General features: G+C 39.2%; 1 protein-coding gene across 1 annotated transcript in view; it reads left to right on the plus strand.

The window, feature by feature from the left end:
- LOC125248738 (histone-lysine N-methyltransferase 2B-like) overlaps window positions 1-15,719 on the plus strand; it is a 45,420-nt gene that overhangs the window by 25,759 nt on the left and 3,942 nt on the right. The window contains 14 exon segments of the mRNA XM_048160842.1: window positions 156-293; window positions 495-653; window positions 796-913; window positions 1,030-1,108; window positions 1,223-1,383; window positions 1,468-1,638; window positions 1,746-4,764; window positions 4,856-4,948; window positions 5,314-5,423; window positions 5,539-5,676; window positions 10,213-10,465; window positions 11,679-11,786; window positions 12,921-13,004; window positions 13,612-13,741. Coding sequence (XP_048016799.1) covers window positions 156-293; window positions 495-653; window positions 796-913; window positions 1,030-1,108; window positions 1,223-1,383; window positions 1,468-1,638; window positions 1,746-4,764; window positions 4,856-4,948; window positions 5,314-5,423; window positions 5,539-5,676; window positions 10,213-10,465; window positions 11,679-11,786; window positions 12,921-13,004; window positions 13,612-13,741 — 4,761 coding nt within the window.

Below are 15,719 nucleotides of genomic sequence, written 5' to 3' on the forward strand. Positions count from 1 at the left end.
CACAGTACTTCTTGAACGGGTGCTTACAAATTTGTAATTTTCAGATACCATGTCATAAAATTACAGCATTCAAGTCTTACTCTGATCTGTGAAAGATATTATTTGTCACCAAAATCGAAATTGCAACCCTTTGTATTATACATTTCTTTTCCCAGGATGCAGGGAGGTTGCTCTATCTTGGGCAAAATGAATGGGCTCATGTGAACTGTACCATGTGGTCTGCAGAGGTGTTCGAGGAGGATAATGGCTCACTTCTGCATGTCCACAGTGCTGTAGCACGAGGTCGTCTCATGGTATGTTATTAATCTCATATGATCCTAGTTCAACAGATCCATTGGTGACACTTTATACCGTCTTGAATTATTAATTAGCAAACATGATGCTTAATGGATTGTTACTGGATAGAAATTTACTGTGTCAGTATTTAAACATAAACAGTTTACTTGAATGTGTTTGCTTGTGGATTTGCTAATGTTCCAACTTTCCTTCTACAGCGCTGTGAACGGTGTAACCGAACAGGGGCAACGGTAGGTTGCTGCCTTACTTCGTGCCAGAGCAACTACCACTTTATGTGTGCCCGCTTTCGCAACTGTGTCTTCCAGGATGATAAAAGAGTCTTCTGTTACAAGCACCGTGACCTTATAAGTGGAAAAGTAAGCTTTCTGTTTAATCGCATTTTATTTAGCTATATATCTGCTTATTTAGTTAAAATTTAGTCAAATAATGGCCTTATTTGTGCAGTTGAGTTAAGAGAATTTTTTTTTTTTTTTTTTTTTTTTTTCTGTACTTTACCAGATCATCACGGGTCAAGGGTTCGAAGTACTTCGGAGAGTTTATGTGGATTTTGAAGGGATAAGTCTTCGCAGAAAGTTTTTGACTGGATTGGAGCCGGAGTCGATTAATTTAATGATAGGTTGGTATTTTTGTTCTTGAAGGTGACATAAATAAAATTCTGTAATGTGTAAATATAATGCATTATTATACAAGGAGGTTTGTACAATGTTTTAAACGTCGTTTTTCAACTGTTAGGTTCTTTGCTAGTAGAAAAGCTTGGAAAGCTGAGTGAATTATCTGCCTGTCATGGAAAACTTTTCCCTGTGGGTTATGAGTAAGTAGATTTTGATTTCTTGAGGAGTTTGCTCCTGGCATAATGTTGTTACTAGACTTGCCATTTCCTCTTGCCTGCACATCAACAGAGTTTTTGTTTCTTCTACTTTTTAAGATGCTCTCGCTGGTATTGGAGTACTGTAAACCCCCTTCGTCGCTGCAAATACACGTTTCGTGTTACGGAGGTCCGGCCACCTGTTCAGGAAAAACCAGTGGAAGAGTCGCCCGATCAGGGAGAAAATTGCACAATTGCCCACAGTCCATGCCCACAGTCAGGTAAGAATTGTATGATGTTTGTTCTTGCAAAGTGATGTCTTGTACGTTTTTGATTATTGAAATTTCAATATATATTTCCATTAGAATCTGAAGCCCTCGAAGTGGATTTGTCCTCAACAAATCCTTCCAGTGAAACAAATTCCACCTCGGGATCTGTCTTTGCCAAACCAGACCTTGGTGCCCGCCCCAAAATCCCTTCATACCCCCAGAACAGAAGACCTGCCGGAGGACTATCCAGACCACTGCCTTCTCCCGGTAATCAAAATCAATTTAACAAAGTAGTGTTGCACACTTGTATTGTCTTCACAATATTCATATGAAGCATTTTGATCATTGATTATTTTCTTATTTTTTTTAACCAGGAGCTGCCCCATCCAAACCTCACCACATCTTGACTATCAGTGATTTGGATGACACTCGAAGGCCACGACGGCATAGCCCACACACCCAAAATAGCGGTACCCGCAGTCACATGACCTCCCCTACTCTTGGATCCCATGCAGGCCCAATTGCATCTAGAGCAGGTGGTTCCCACCACCCTAAAACCTCCCAGCCTACCTCCCCAGTTTTCCCCCTTGGTGCTACTGAAAACCTGCTGACCTCTTCCTCAGCTCGCCCTGTCGGTCGAAGTGCTTCCTCAGTCCGGGGTTCTGGAATATTGACGCCCCATTCTACCTCAGTACTATTTTCACAGTCCACAAGGCAAGGTGGCATGGGCAGCACCCCTTGCACCAACCGATCCCTCACATCTCCCACCCTTTTCTCCACAAGACCACGGCCTTTTGATTTTAATCAGATAGACTCTGTAGAACTTCCACACAAATTTATAGCCTCACCACAGGAGCATCCAGCAGAAAATGGTGCCTTGCCATTAGGAGACCCTTTGGGTACACAAAAAGGTAATCATCTAGACAGTGAGAGAGATTTCCCTTACACATCCTTCCACTTAGAGGCAGACCTGACTGTAGCGCCTGAGCTGAGAACCGAGCTTGAAATTGAAGAAACAGTGCTGAATGAAGGCGTAGCCATGAACTGCAGTGCACAAATTGTAGTTGAAGGTGAAGACAACCAGGATGACTTCTGGGAGACAAATGAAGAGAAGTCCAAATTATCTACACAGAGATTGTCTTGTAGGGAAGACTGGGGTAATAGTTCTTCTGATGAGGACATGGAGAACTACTTCAACTTCACTCGCACAGTGGTTACTTGCAAGGCTCAAAGGGATGCTTCTCAGACACCTACATCTCCATCTTTGAGACATATTTCCCAACTTGATGGTGTGGATGATGGGACAGAGAGTGATACAAGTGTGGCTAATAATGATAATCATCAGGGTGTGTTGTCAAATCAAGCCCAAAAGCCACACAAATCACTCAACGTTGTACCTCATGAACAGACGGCAAGTAATGGGCTGTGTTTGACTTTTCCAAGTCCTGTATCTGATATTTCATCAGTTAGTTTTCGGTTAGAACCGGGGTCCAACTCAAAAGCTGTTGCTGAACAAGATTCCTTTGGTCTAACTCAAACATTGCAATCATTGCAATCTGGGGTGGTTGTAAACCCACAAAACCCTATGACTAATTTTGTTTCAACAAAGTCTTTAAACCCTGGATTTTCTACCTATGGTAGTTTAATTGTTGAGCCAGAGATGCCTTTAATTCTCGAGAGGTGTGATCCTGTTTCACCCAATGCACATTTTACAGAGCTGGTCCCGGTCCAGGATTCTCTAGTTGACCCACAAGAATCTAAAGAATTGTACTTGGATCCTAGTAGTGGTCACTTTGTGTCCTCTATGGATGACTCTACAGTTTATCCAAACAACCACTTGCAAGAAGGTTCTCTTGATTTAGGCCAAGTTAATGGAATTCAAACTCCACTGCAACAAAATCCTGTTCCTTTCACAGAGTTGCCCAAATCTGCATCCACTTCTGAACCTTTATCCTCTGATTCCTCTGTGCAAGTTCCTTTTGCAGCATTCCCAAATCAGGCAACTTCTGCAAATGTTTCCTTGTACCCTGTCCAAACTCCTGAGGGCAAGACAGTCTTGCCACCCATGGAGAGTTTCAGAACCAAATTACACCCACCTGTTGAACCAAGGCATCCTGCCCCTTCAGTTCCTGGAGGTGCAATGCCATGTATCGCCACAAATGTACCACAGAAACCAGAGTCTATGCTGTCTGTGCCGTCAGCCACTGGTGTACCCCTCGGGACTTATGGGCCAGTTTCGGGTACAGTGTCTGTCCCATTGCATCCCACTTACCCACAGCCTATCTGCTCTACAGCAGTTGGTGTAGTCTCCTCATCCTCTTCCGTAATTTCCCAACCATCAGCTCAGTGCCAAGCAATGCCTACTGCCATTCAGACAGCCACTGCTCCAGGTGTCATCAATGGGTACAACACCATGCCTATGCAAAGAGAAACCGCTCCAGGACGAACGATTTCCATCAATTTTTCAACCCCCAGATCAACAATTGAACCCCAACAACAGTTGGTTACTCAAGCATTACCAGGTCATGCTATTCTTACTGTAAAGGAAGTTGGTGGACCTAATGTGGATCCCACACCCCATGTTTTACTTGTTAATCGTCTTGGTCAAATTTTTGTCAAAAACCCAGAAAGCAACACCTTCCAGCTGCCGACTCCACATTCCCCTTCATTTAACTGTGTTACCCAAATCGCCAGCCTCTTGCAAAGCAATGCCTTGTCTGCAACACTTGCAGCAGCTGGGAACTTGTCCACAGTTGTGGGTGCCACCGTTCCAACCCAAGTCCACCAAATTGTGACCCCATTGGTACAGACCTCCAATACCATCACCCAGCTACTTACCACCAGTAGTAACGGAGCAGCTTCACTACCACCAGATGTTAAGAAACCACGTAGGACTGCCAAAGCTTCTGGAGATGGAGTGAAAAAAACACGGACTAAGAAGGAGTCTTCCACGCCTAGAAGGACAAAGGCTGCTAGCACACCTGGCCCCTCTAGCAAACAATCTATGAGTCAAGTAACAACCTCCTCAGATACATCTAATCAAGCAGACAGTGCCCAAGCTATCATCAACCAAGCCATGGCTGGCTATTATGATCCCAACAAAACTGTTTCCCATATTCTTACTCCCACATCACCTCGTAACACTACTGTTGTTGGGCGAACTCCAAAAACAAGTTCAGTTGTTTTACCCGAAGTTCTCCTTGTTGAACCAGAGACAAAGGCTTCCCCACCAGCTACACCAGAAGCAGCACCTCGACCAAAGCAGGTTCGAATGAAAAGAGTGTCCTCTCTATCTGACCGCATTGCCACCAAGAAATCAAAATCAGACTTTCTGGACCTAGGCCGCCCTAGTGGATTGGAAGAACCACGCAAGTCAAACTCGGTATCAGCCAGGTAATTGGAATCAGTAAAAAATGACTCGAATTTAAAGATATATTCTGTCATTTCAGACTGTGCATGGAATATTTTTTTTTTTCCTCTGCAGGTATGGAGTTCGCATCAAAACCCCAACTGTCAAGGGAATTCTAGACTTGGACAAGCTGAATGAAGAGCGAAGTAGTGACTCTGAGAGTGCAAGGTGAGCCATTGAATGGAAATTGAATTTGAATTGTCTCTTTTTACAATTTTGTAAAAATGCTTTTGTCAAATATAAGCAGAACCTAACTTTAATTTTGCTTTTCAAACACTAAATCCATTGAGTACATACAGTACATCACACCACATGTCTGTTTCAAATTTCAAAGAATACTGAATGCTTTCATAGTAATGATAACACATTCCACAGTATTTTTTTAATGTGGGCAGTTTGTTCCACCGTTTCCACTAATGTATGTCATTCGATTGAGTGGTGACGTTAAATTATTGCAATGGAAAGAACATGTCAGACACTCAAATGGTCTGACTAATCCACTATAATGTGACCTATCATTGATTTTGTTTTAGGCCTGGACCCTGGGATCGCCTTTCATTGTCTCGAGGTGGAGACAACAACAAGCCAGCAACTTGGGATCCTGCTAACCGTAGTGCACTATCTGACTGGAACAAATACTCAGGTATATTTTAATTTAATTTAAATGTAATTTGTTTGTATTCTATTTGATTTTGTTCACTTTAAGGTCTTTCAATGGATCAAAGAATGAGATGTTAAAAGATATTCATTCTTTTTAGGGATGCTGTCCTGTTCAGATGATGAGATGCCTCCCTCAGACGGTGAAGAGCACATTCCCCCCAGCCGAGACCATCCCCACCTACGCTTTGAGATCGCTAGTGATGACGGCTTCAGTGTAGAAGCAGACAGCATTGAGGGTAGGAGGTCATGTTTTAGCCTGTGGTTGGAAAAAAAAGTAGTAGAATGTAGATTTGTTGTTTTCTTTCTGTTGAAGTATTAATATATCCGTAGGATTCAAAGACGTCACTTTGTATGCCTGCCGCCATTTTTGTGACCGTCACAGCAACTAACACAGCAGCGGTTAATTGTACTGATGATCATCTTTTGCTTCCAGCGAGCACTCAAACAGCAACACAAAACATTAATAACTATGATTTTGGCTGTCATATTAATAACATTATAATTGTATACACTATTGTAATAACATGTTGTGAATTATTTAGGCATAATTGCTGTTTTTCAGCATGTTGTTACAGGAAGAACGAATCCACAACAGGAGCTACATTCAAGTTTCTTAGTTCAAGTTCATGCGTGCATGATTTTGTGCAAATTTAAGTTGTAATATTATGTTTACCTTGTATAAATGTATATGAATTATCCTATACAGAATGTGTTCTGTTGAGTTAATTAACCTTCTAGCAAAGCGCTTCAATTTATGGACCCATGTTCTCTTCAGCTTCAGCGAGCGCAGCTCAAACAGCAATGATGTTATCTAAATGAGACTATTTGGGAAAAATATTGATATTTAGAAAAAAACATCTGTTATTGTTTGTGATCCTTATTTTATTACCTCCAACTGTGTTTTGTCCCTTAAAAACATATCTACAGTAGTGCCCACGAGAATAAGGTAGATATCTTCATATTCATCGCCATAAACCGGAGAAAGTGTTACCAAAAAATCTATTACCTAAAAAAAGTATACAAGTTGATCTTTCTTTGGTAATTGTGTAAATAATAGTGTGCCTCTTGCTGTTCAGCGTGCTGTTACCTGATGTAAGTGTTACCAAAAAATCTATAAATACCTAAAAAAAATAATATAAAATACCTAAATGCAAACAAGTCATTTAACAACATTATTTAGACAATAAAAAAACAAAATGCATTTGCCATGGTGGAATAAATAATTTAAAATAAGGAAATGAATCAAACCATATGTTGATGAAAATAATACGAGAACAATACAAGTGCTAGTTATTAAAAATAATGCATTCATGTTTTTGAATAAATATGAAACATTTTTAATATTACAGTAATAGTAAACATCTTTAATGACTGTTTGAACATCTATATCATGAATATCATCATTGCTGTTTGAACTGCGTGTGCTGAAGCTGAAGAGAATGAGTACCCATAAACTGAAGCTAGAAGGTTAACTCAATGGAATACATCCTTTATAAGATAATTCAGATATTTATACAAAATAAAAAAAATATTACAACTATTTGCACAAAATCACGCACAGATGACCTTGAACTAAGTAACATAGTCAGAATAATGTAGCTGTTGTGGATGCGTTCTTCCTGTAACAACACGCCGAAACACAGCAACTAAGCCCAAAGAGTTCACAACATTTTATTACAATAGTGTATATAATTATGTAACGATTTTACAGGTATTTAATCAATTAGGTCAAATCATGGGTGAAATATAATAAGCTTCATGATTAATTATGATATATGTCGACCTAAGAGGGAATTATGCACATATATTGTGAATTAATTACAACGGATTGTAATCAATTACATATATGATTAGTTCTAGTTTAATAGTTGTTTTAGAAAAACTATGCTAGTCAAAACTTACAGACAGTCCTTGAGAGCCAGCAAAGAATCAGTATCACTTTGTTAGGTCGTATGACTTATCGCATCTAAGATAGAGAGAAGCGGTGAGTTTCAAAAGATACAGGGGATGGTTCAGTGTGGCTGCAGTTCGTTGGCTTCTTCCGTTAACGCGGGAAGATTTGAACTGAGGACTTTGTTTCACTGGAAATGGTCGTCCCGAAGGAGAGGAGCACGTGATGGAAGCGCGGTCGCCGAGACGTCCGGGAGAGACGTGCACGAGGACAATTGAGAGACAATCGAGAGACAAAGGAAAAATGCTTGTGCTTGTCTTTTATGGACAAACAAGCCAACACGCCTCCTTGGGTAAAACAGCCAATGATAAGGGTGCAATTTTGGCGGGCAAATTTTTTCTTTGTCTTGTCTTGCGGCTCGATTGGCATAATTTATGAAGTGTTAGACCAGAGTACATTTTTCTTCGAAGTACCATTAAAAATAGAACAATGCATTTTACAGTAATGTGACATACATTGTTGAATAAGGCATAAAGAGAGCTTTACAAAGAAACCAAACTTGTCAGGTGGCAAAAACATAAAAGGGGAGATACAGTTTATACTCAAATTTTATCGTTTAGAATGAAACTAACACAACTACAGTCATAGCTAAACTTATACACTAGGAATACATACATGCAACTTGAAATACAACGACGGGTACACTTTGGCTCAGTCATATTTTGTACATACAATCTCCATGCGTGTTTGTGTGTGTCTGTTACCCCCTTTCCACCAGCACGAACTGGGTGCTAGTTCAGAGCTAGTGCCTAGTGCCAGTTCGGATTTGGTTCAACTGACAAGCCTTCTAAAAACCGGTTTGCCTTTCCACGGGCTAGAGAGCCAGCACAGAGCCAGGTCTTACGTCACTGTATACGTCTCATATTTCACAGCGAAGCTAGCACCGCAGCGCCAAACACAAATACACCAGGCTCGTTTGAGATGCATCAGCTTCGCGCATAGCGATCGGCGTATGACATCAAAGCTCCGCGAGAACGATCCAAAAGCGCAAGAAGTTGTATGATGTACAAATGCTCCCACGGATCCGCGGCACCCGCCGAATCGGTCCGCGCTGCTTCGATGCATCTCGAACAAGTCTTCTATCAACAATCGTGGATGTTTCACTACTGTTGATGATCATGGCTTTGCGAACCTACATCGGCATCCAAACACGGCTCGCCGTAATTTGTATATAGACGGAGATTACAATCGAGCTGCTATTAGCTCGATTAGCTGCTATTTCAAAAATGGCGGTCACAAGTTTCTTGTTGGTCACGGTAACCCCGCCCCCAGCCCCTGACACAAGCGGTTCTTACTTCTAGCCCAGTAATGTTTTGGTGCTACTTACGAACCACTTTTCCTGGTTCGGAGCTGGTGCTTTGTGTGTCGAAAGACAAAGAACTGATTTGAAACTAGGCTCTGGCTCCGAACCAGCACTCAAACTGCCTTGGTGGAAAAGTGGTATGTGTGTGTATGTGTGTGTGGTGTGTATTGGGGTTTGGCTGGTCTGGAATGCGACCGCATGGTCCTTAACCCACATGGGGTGATTCTTTTGAAGTCCCCAGAGCTGAGGAGTGGGGTTTTCTGTTTAGCTTCAGCGGTTCCACAAAGATGCCAAAAGTCACAGTCTCTCCTAGACTGTCCGGAGCCGATTCGTGATTTACATACACAGTTCAGGAGGCTAAAAGCATTCTGAAAATTCCAAAGTTGGTTGGCCAAAGCTGATCTTACAATTATTATAATATTATGAATAAGACAGCATAGTTATTAATGTTTTGCGTTGCTGTTTGAGAGCAAGATGATCATCAGTACAATAAACCTCTGCAGGTTATTAACCTCAACGAAACGCATCCTATATGAGATTTATCAGATATTTACAGGCAACTACATAAATTTAATATTACGACTTTTATCTGCACAAAATGACGCAAATGCACAAGTGAAGCTTGAACTAAGTTATGTGCTAATCAGAATGTTTAACTCCAGTAGATGCGCTCTTCCCACAATGACGTGCTGAAACAACAACAAAGAGATTTCACAATGTTTTATTACAGTAGTGTTCTCATTATAATGTTATGTAAATGTGTCCCAGTAGTTATTAATGTTGTGCATTGCTGTTTGGCTACCAGTGGTGTGGTGCCTTCTGAATGAAGCCAACAATTCTGCCCATCTAACTCCTTTGGGATCTAATAAAATTGTAGTTTGGGGTTTCTCTGACGACTGTTAAAACTGCTAACAGCACCACACATCCCAGGCATATTGTAACCTTGTTGTGAACTTTCTGGGAGTGTTTTGTTGATCTTTCTCTGGTAATTGTGGCTGCTGTGGCCATAGACTGAAACAGGTTGTGCAGCTGTGACCAGACACAAAAATGGCGGCAATAAAACACAGTGACGTCACATGAAACCCATGGATATATATTTTATTTTATTTGTCAATATTAACCTTTTGGCTGGTAAATTAATGAGAAGCTGCTACGTAATACGTGGTTTAAATAGTATGTATAATAGTGTGCCTCTTGCTGTTCACCGTGCTGTTACCTGATGTAAGTGAAGTGAGCCAATCAAATCAAAGACATCTAAAGGCTAATTCACACTGCACTGACCAACACTGTAATCAGATTACAGTACTTCACTTATAAACGTATATATGTTGTAAGAAATTTGGACCAATAAGAAACTGTTGTTGTTGTTTTTTTTGCTTGCCATTGGCAGTTAAAAAAAATATATGCATGTACTGTGTGCATGTAAATTGTGGCCGTTTTTTTTTTTTTTTTTTTTTATGTGTTTGTGAACCAAAAATTACTAACTTCACATTTATTTTCTCTCAAAATTCCCAACAGTGGCTTGGACCACTGTTATCGAGGGGGTCCAGGAAGCCCGTGCTGTTGCTGGACTGAGGCAGCTCACTTTTTCGGGGTTGAGCGGGGCTCGTATGATGGGAATGCTACACGATGCCGTAGTCTACCTGGTGGAACAGCTCCAGGGGGCCAAACGCTGCCAACGCCACACCTTCCGCTTCCACAAGCAGGCCAGTCAGGAGGAAGATCTGCCCGTTAACCCAAGTGGCTGTGCCCGCTCTGAAGTCTACCTAAGGTCAATTCACTGGTTTAACTGTTTATTTATGAAGTGGTGGTAACATAGTAATTAATAATTAATTATTTAAAAAAAAAAAAAAAAAAATATATATATATATATATATATATATATATATATATATATATATATATATATATATATATATATATATATATATATTATAATTTTACAAGGCAACAAACAATTTACCAACTTCTAAAGCCACTTTTATTAATTTATTTGAAGTGACTTTTATTGATTCAATGCTTAACTTGTCTGCCACAATAATATACTACTACTACTACTTAACATTGCTAAAAATAATAATAATTATTTGTTTTTTTACAAAACAACTATTTATTGACTTCTAAATTTACTTTGTTTAATAATAATATATTACTACAAATACCACTTATAAAAGTATTTTATTATTATTATTATTATTTTTGCTTAAATATTTTATTATTATTATTATTATTATTATTATTATTATAAGGGTCTTTCCCAGCAAATTGATATTTGGTTATTTCCTGTTCATTTGATTAATTACCTTGTCAGCCACAATACTATTGTAATACTACCACTACTTAATAATAATGATAATAATAATTATTATTATTAATAATATTATTAGTATTTTATTTTTGTTACAAAGCTTTAAACTATTTATTGATTTCTAAAGACAGTTTGTAATCTTTTTTTTACTAAAATATTGTTTTGTTGTTGTTGTTGTTGTTGTTGTTGTTGTTGTTGTTGTTGTTTTTTTATTTAAGGGCCTTTCCCAGCAAATTGATATGTGAATATTTGCTATTCATTTGATTAATTAATTGCCTTAATGTGTAATTTTTTTCAATTGTGTTTTATAGCTGATTGACAGTCCTAGTTCACAACCTAGAATCCAGTTACTGGGATGAACATTGTACCTTTATATAAGGAACTTAAGTGCGAGTCGCTATAGGGGGACTGTCCCTATATCATTGGCTTTTATACAAGAAGGCGTTTGTTAAATGACTAATAACTAGCAACAAGGTAGAAGTAGGTGTTTTGCGTTGAGCTTCTTGGTTACCATACCACAGTAGGGAAGGGGTTTAGACATAGATTTGTCTTGGAGAGTAAGAAGTGATCTTATCTAGAAGCATAAGTTCTGTGACGTACATTTGCGTGCTTAAAAAAAAAAAGGGATCTTTTCTGAGTGAAATTGCTCACACCTACTTTGGTGTCTGTTTCACAGGAAGTCTACCTTTGACATGTTTAACTTCCTGGCGTCACAGCACAGACAGCTTCCTGACACCGACCTGTACGATGAGGAAGAAGATGAGGTTCTTCTTAAATCCACCAGGTCAGAATTTGTTAGAATTTTGCTGAATGAAAGTTTTGTTTCTCTGATGTGACGCACAAACACGTAAGACTTACTGATACAGGTTCACAGTATAACATCAATATGTTTTCAGAACTACAGCGCTATATGCATGATGTAGCACTTTGCTGATTTACTTTCAAATTTATATATATATATATATATATATATTTATATATTTATTTTTTTTTTTTTATTATTATTATTTTTTTTTAAGTGCCCCTATTATGCTATTTTAATGGTTCCTAATTGTGTTTTGCAGCATCTAAGGTCAAAACTCAAAACAATTTTCTCATAATATACATTGCAGCACACCTCATTTCTCGCAGTGTCTGAAACAAATTTGATAAAGGATCCAGTATCTCTTAACCCCTCCTTTCTGAGAGTCTGCTCTGCTCTTATTGGTCTGTTGTGATTGGTCGATCACTTATAACACATGTCGGAAAGAAAACGCTCATTACCATATCTGAATTTCGGCTCCAGAGGCTTCTTCGGCACTTGTGTACAAAGTAATACAAATACAAAGTGGAATTGCTCTTTACAGTGCCGAAAACGGCGTCTTTTCAACATGTCGACAACACAAACCAAACTCTTCCAGGCCTCAGCTACAGCTAGTGTTTGAGGGTCAAAGTAGATGTTGTTCATGGGCAGCCAATGAAGACATTATTATGCTAATTTGTTACAACCCTACGTAGGTTCATGCAGAAAAGTGTTGAATTACTAACGACTCATTTCAGGAAGTACGGTTCTTTCTTTTGGGAGACAATAATGACATTTGTCATGCACTTTATCTTTGAAACTCTGCACACCTTACATTTAGAGACAGCTATATTACACACTTACACACTGGATGAAATGTGATATATGAAAAAGCATAATGGCACTTATAATAGGGTTACCCTGAGCACTAAAGTGCAAATGCTTTTTTTGTTTTTCTGTTGTTTTTTTATTTGTCATGACAATGTGCTCTTCATATTCCTTTCCCCTTTTTTACATTTTCTGCTTCTTGTAGTTCTGCTTTCTTGGCTAATTCTGCCAGTATTGTAGTTCTGGGTTGATTTATTATGAAACTGTTGCTTGGTTCACGTGAGGAATAAAATCATTTGCACTTTACAGACGTGCAACAAGTTTGGAGCTTCCTATGGCGATGCGCTTTAGACATCTGGAGAGGACATCTAAGGAAGCGGTTGGTGTCTACAGGTGGGTTAACAGTTTAAACCCTCAATTGAGGAACTGAGTCATAGTTTCAGTTCTTTAATCTTTACGTTTGAGCAACATCAGTAAAAAAGATTAACATGTCTTTACATTTTGCAGAAGTCAAAATTGCATTAGCATACCATATATGATGAGATGATTACACCAGTCGCAGGAAGGAAATGTTTAGCTAGTGTTTCCAGGTGATCTCCCAATAATAAACCTGTGAAGAAAAAAAAAACCCTGATGACGTGATAATATATAAATATGTTATTCATTTTAAGAAACACACGCCCTAGGATCTGCTGGAAATAAGTCCTTTTATCCCTATAATGATGTACTGAGGTCTGGAGTTCAGATGATGTCTCTGTGGTTTATATTATAAATGTGGAGTGTTTTTTTTCCACAGAAATAGTCTTATTATCTTTGCAATCCATTCTGCAACCCTTTGGCATTGTCTTCTTTTGCTGTGTTGTATTTGTAATAATTTAATGTGAATGAACGTTTTGGCATATTAAGTTTCAAATATTTTTCCTCCCAGTTTCTTGGTTGTGTTGCCAGTATTTTTATTCAAAACAATTCACATTCCCTGTAACTGTAATTGTCATCATAGGTCTGCGATTCACGGAAGAGGGCTTTTCTGCAAGCGGAACATCGAAGCAGGGGAGATGGTCATTGAGTATTCAGGCATTGTTATTCGTTCTGTTCTGACGGACAAGCGTGAGAAGTATTACGATGGCAAGGTAAGTTGAAAGGTGGCATTTTAAAATAGATGTATTATTTTTGAACTCTCAGGGCCCTATAATACACCCGGCGCAATGCGACGCAAGGCGCAGCGCAAGTGTGTTTGCTAGTTTGCGTCCGGCGCCGTTCGCGTTTTCCTGTTCAGCGCCACGCCCTTAAATTAGTAAATGCATTTGCGCCAGTTAGTGCGCCCATGGGCGTGCTGGTCTAAAAAAGAGGTGTGTTCAGGCGCATTGCTGGCGCATTGCTATTTTAAGGAACTGAAAATAGACTGCGCCATAGACCAACTCAAACCTGGTCTAAAGTCTAAAGTCAATGGCGCAATATTTTTTTGTTAGAGCGCATTGGTAGAAACTGCGCCTCTGGGCGCGGCCACAGTGCGCGTTGACTTTGCTTATTACACACAAGGATGCGCATCACACAAACATGCCAAATATTAAAAACAAAAGGATTACAGTGTAAAAGAATATTATTGTGTAGGCTACATAAATATAAAAATGTAATGATGAATAGTCATTGCGTGTATTAGAATTAGGCTACCTATTTTCAATTCAGCCTATTACTACTTATAATGATGAACGAAATTGGCTAATTAATTGAACAATCGTGCCAATACACACACATATATATTAACTGACTCATCGCACGAGCAGATCGGTTTCTTCGCTTGAAAAGCGTTCAGCTTTTCCGCCATGTAAATAGCAATCCGCCATGGCGCGAGTGCATCTCGCTCTTAAAGCGAATGGGAGATGACACTCTGGCTACGTTCACACTGCAGGGCTTAATGCTCAATTCCGATTTTTTGAAAAAATTCGATTTTTTTGCAAGGCCGTTCACATTTTCAATTAAATGCGACCTTTTGTGATCTCCTGTGTGAACGTGAAATGACCTAGAAGTGACCCGCATGCGCAGAAGAGTACGCAACGGTCAACGACGTCACTCGTTGTTTGCGGAAGTAGCTAACGTTAAACATGGATGTCAACAACAGTGTAGTCAACAGCGGAGCTCTTTTTGCAATATTAAAGTTATTTTCCCAACGGAGCCAGCACAATTACAATCGTCCGCCACGGTTGTTGTTTATCTTCTCGTTCCCGCCTACTTCAACGCACAATTATGACGTTTGTAGCGTATCAATGACGTACGGGTCGGATACATGTGGCCTGGCTGTTCAGACGGAGGTCGCATTTCAAAAGATCGGATGCGTATCGGATTCAGGACCACATACCCAAGTGGCCTGGGTCACATTTGAAAAGATCGGATCTGTGTCGTTCAGACTGTCATGAAAAGATCAGATACAGGTCGCATAGGGGCAAAAAAATCGGAATTGGGTCGTTTCAGCCTGCAGTGTGAACGTAGCCTCTGATTGGTTTATTGAACCTTACGCCCATTACTCATTAAGAGAATAGGGACAAACCATTTCAAAAATGGACCGTTTTTCCGTCGTTAAAATAGCAAAAGTGGATTTGGACACGCCCTGAGTGCACCTGCGCCGTGCGCTTTACACTTTGCGTTTAGATCGTTAAAATAGGGCCCTCAGCCGATTACCACCAGGTTAAACAAGAGAATGCATTTTGGGTATTCATATCCATCTGTTTTTACCCCCGTTCTCTGTTATATGTAGTAGTATTTTATATTTAATTTAAATATTTAATTAGTTAATTTAGAGATCCTGCTCAAAATCTAAAGAAAATTAAGAATTCATATTTTGCCTATAGAAAATTAAGCCTTATTGTATTGCAAAAAAAATACATTTTTAAATTATTTTTGTCATGTTTGTCATACTGCCTTTAATATGTTTTTACCTGCATTTATATCATTTAAAATACAGTAAAAACATTAATTAGGTGAAACTTTATTACAATTTAAAATAACTGTTTTCTATTAAAATGTAATTTATTTCTGTGATCATAGCTGAATTTTCAGCAGCATTACTCCGGTCTTCAGTGTCACATGATCCTTCAGAAATCAGTCTAATAT

This window comes from Megalobrama amblycephala, linkage group LG16 (genome assembly GCF_018812025.1).
Source record: "Megalobrama amblycephala isolate DHTTF-2021 linkage group LG16, ASM1881202v1, whole genome shotgun sequence".
In the NCBI taxonomy this organism is placed as follows: domain Eukaryota; kingdom Metazoa; phylum Chordata; class Actinopteri; order Cypriniformes; family Xenocyprididae; genus Megalobrama; species Megalobrama amblycephala.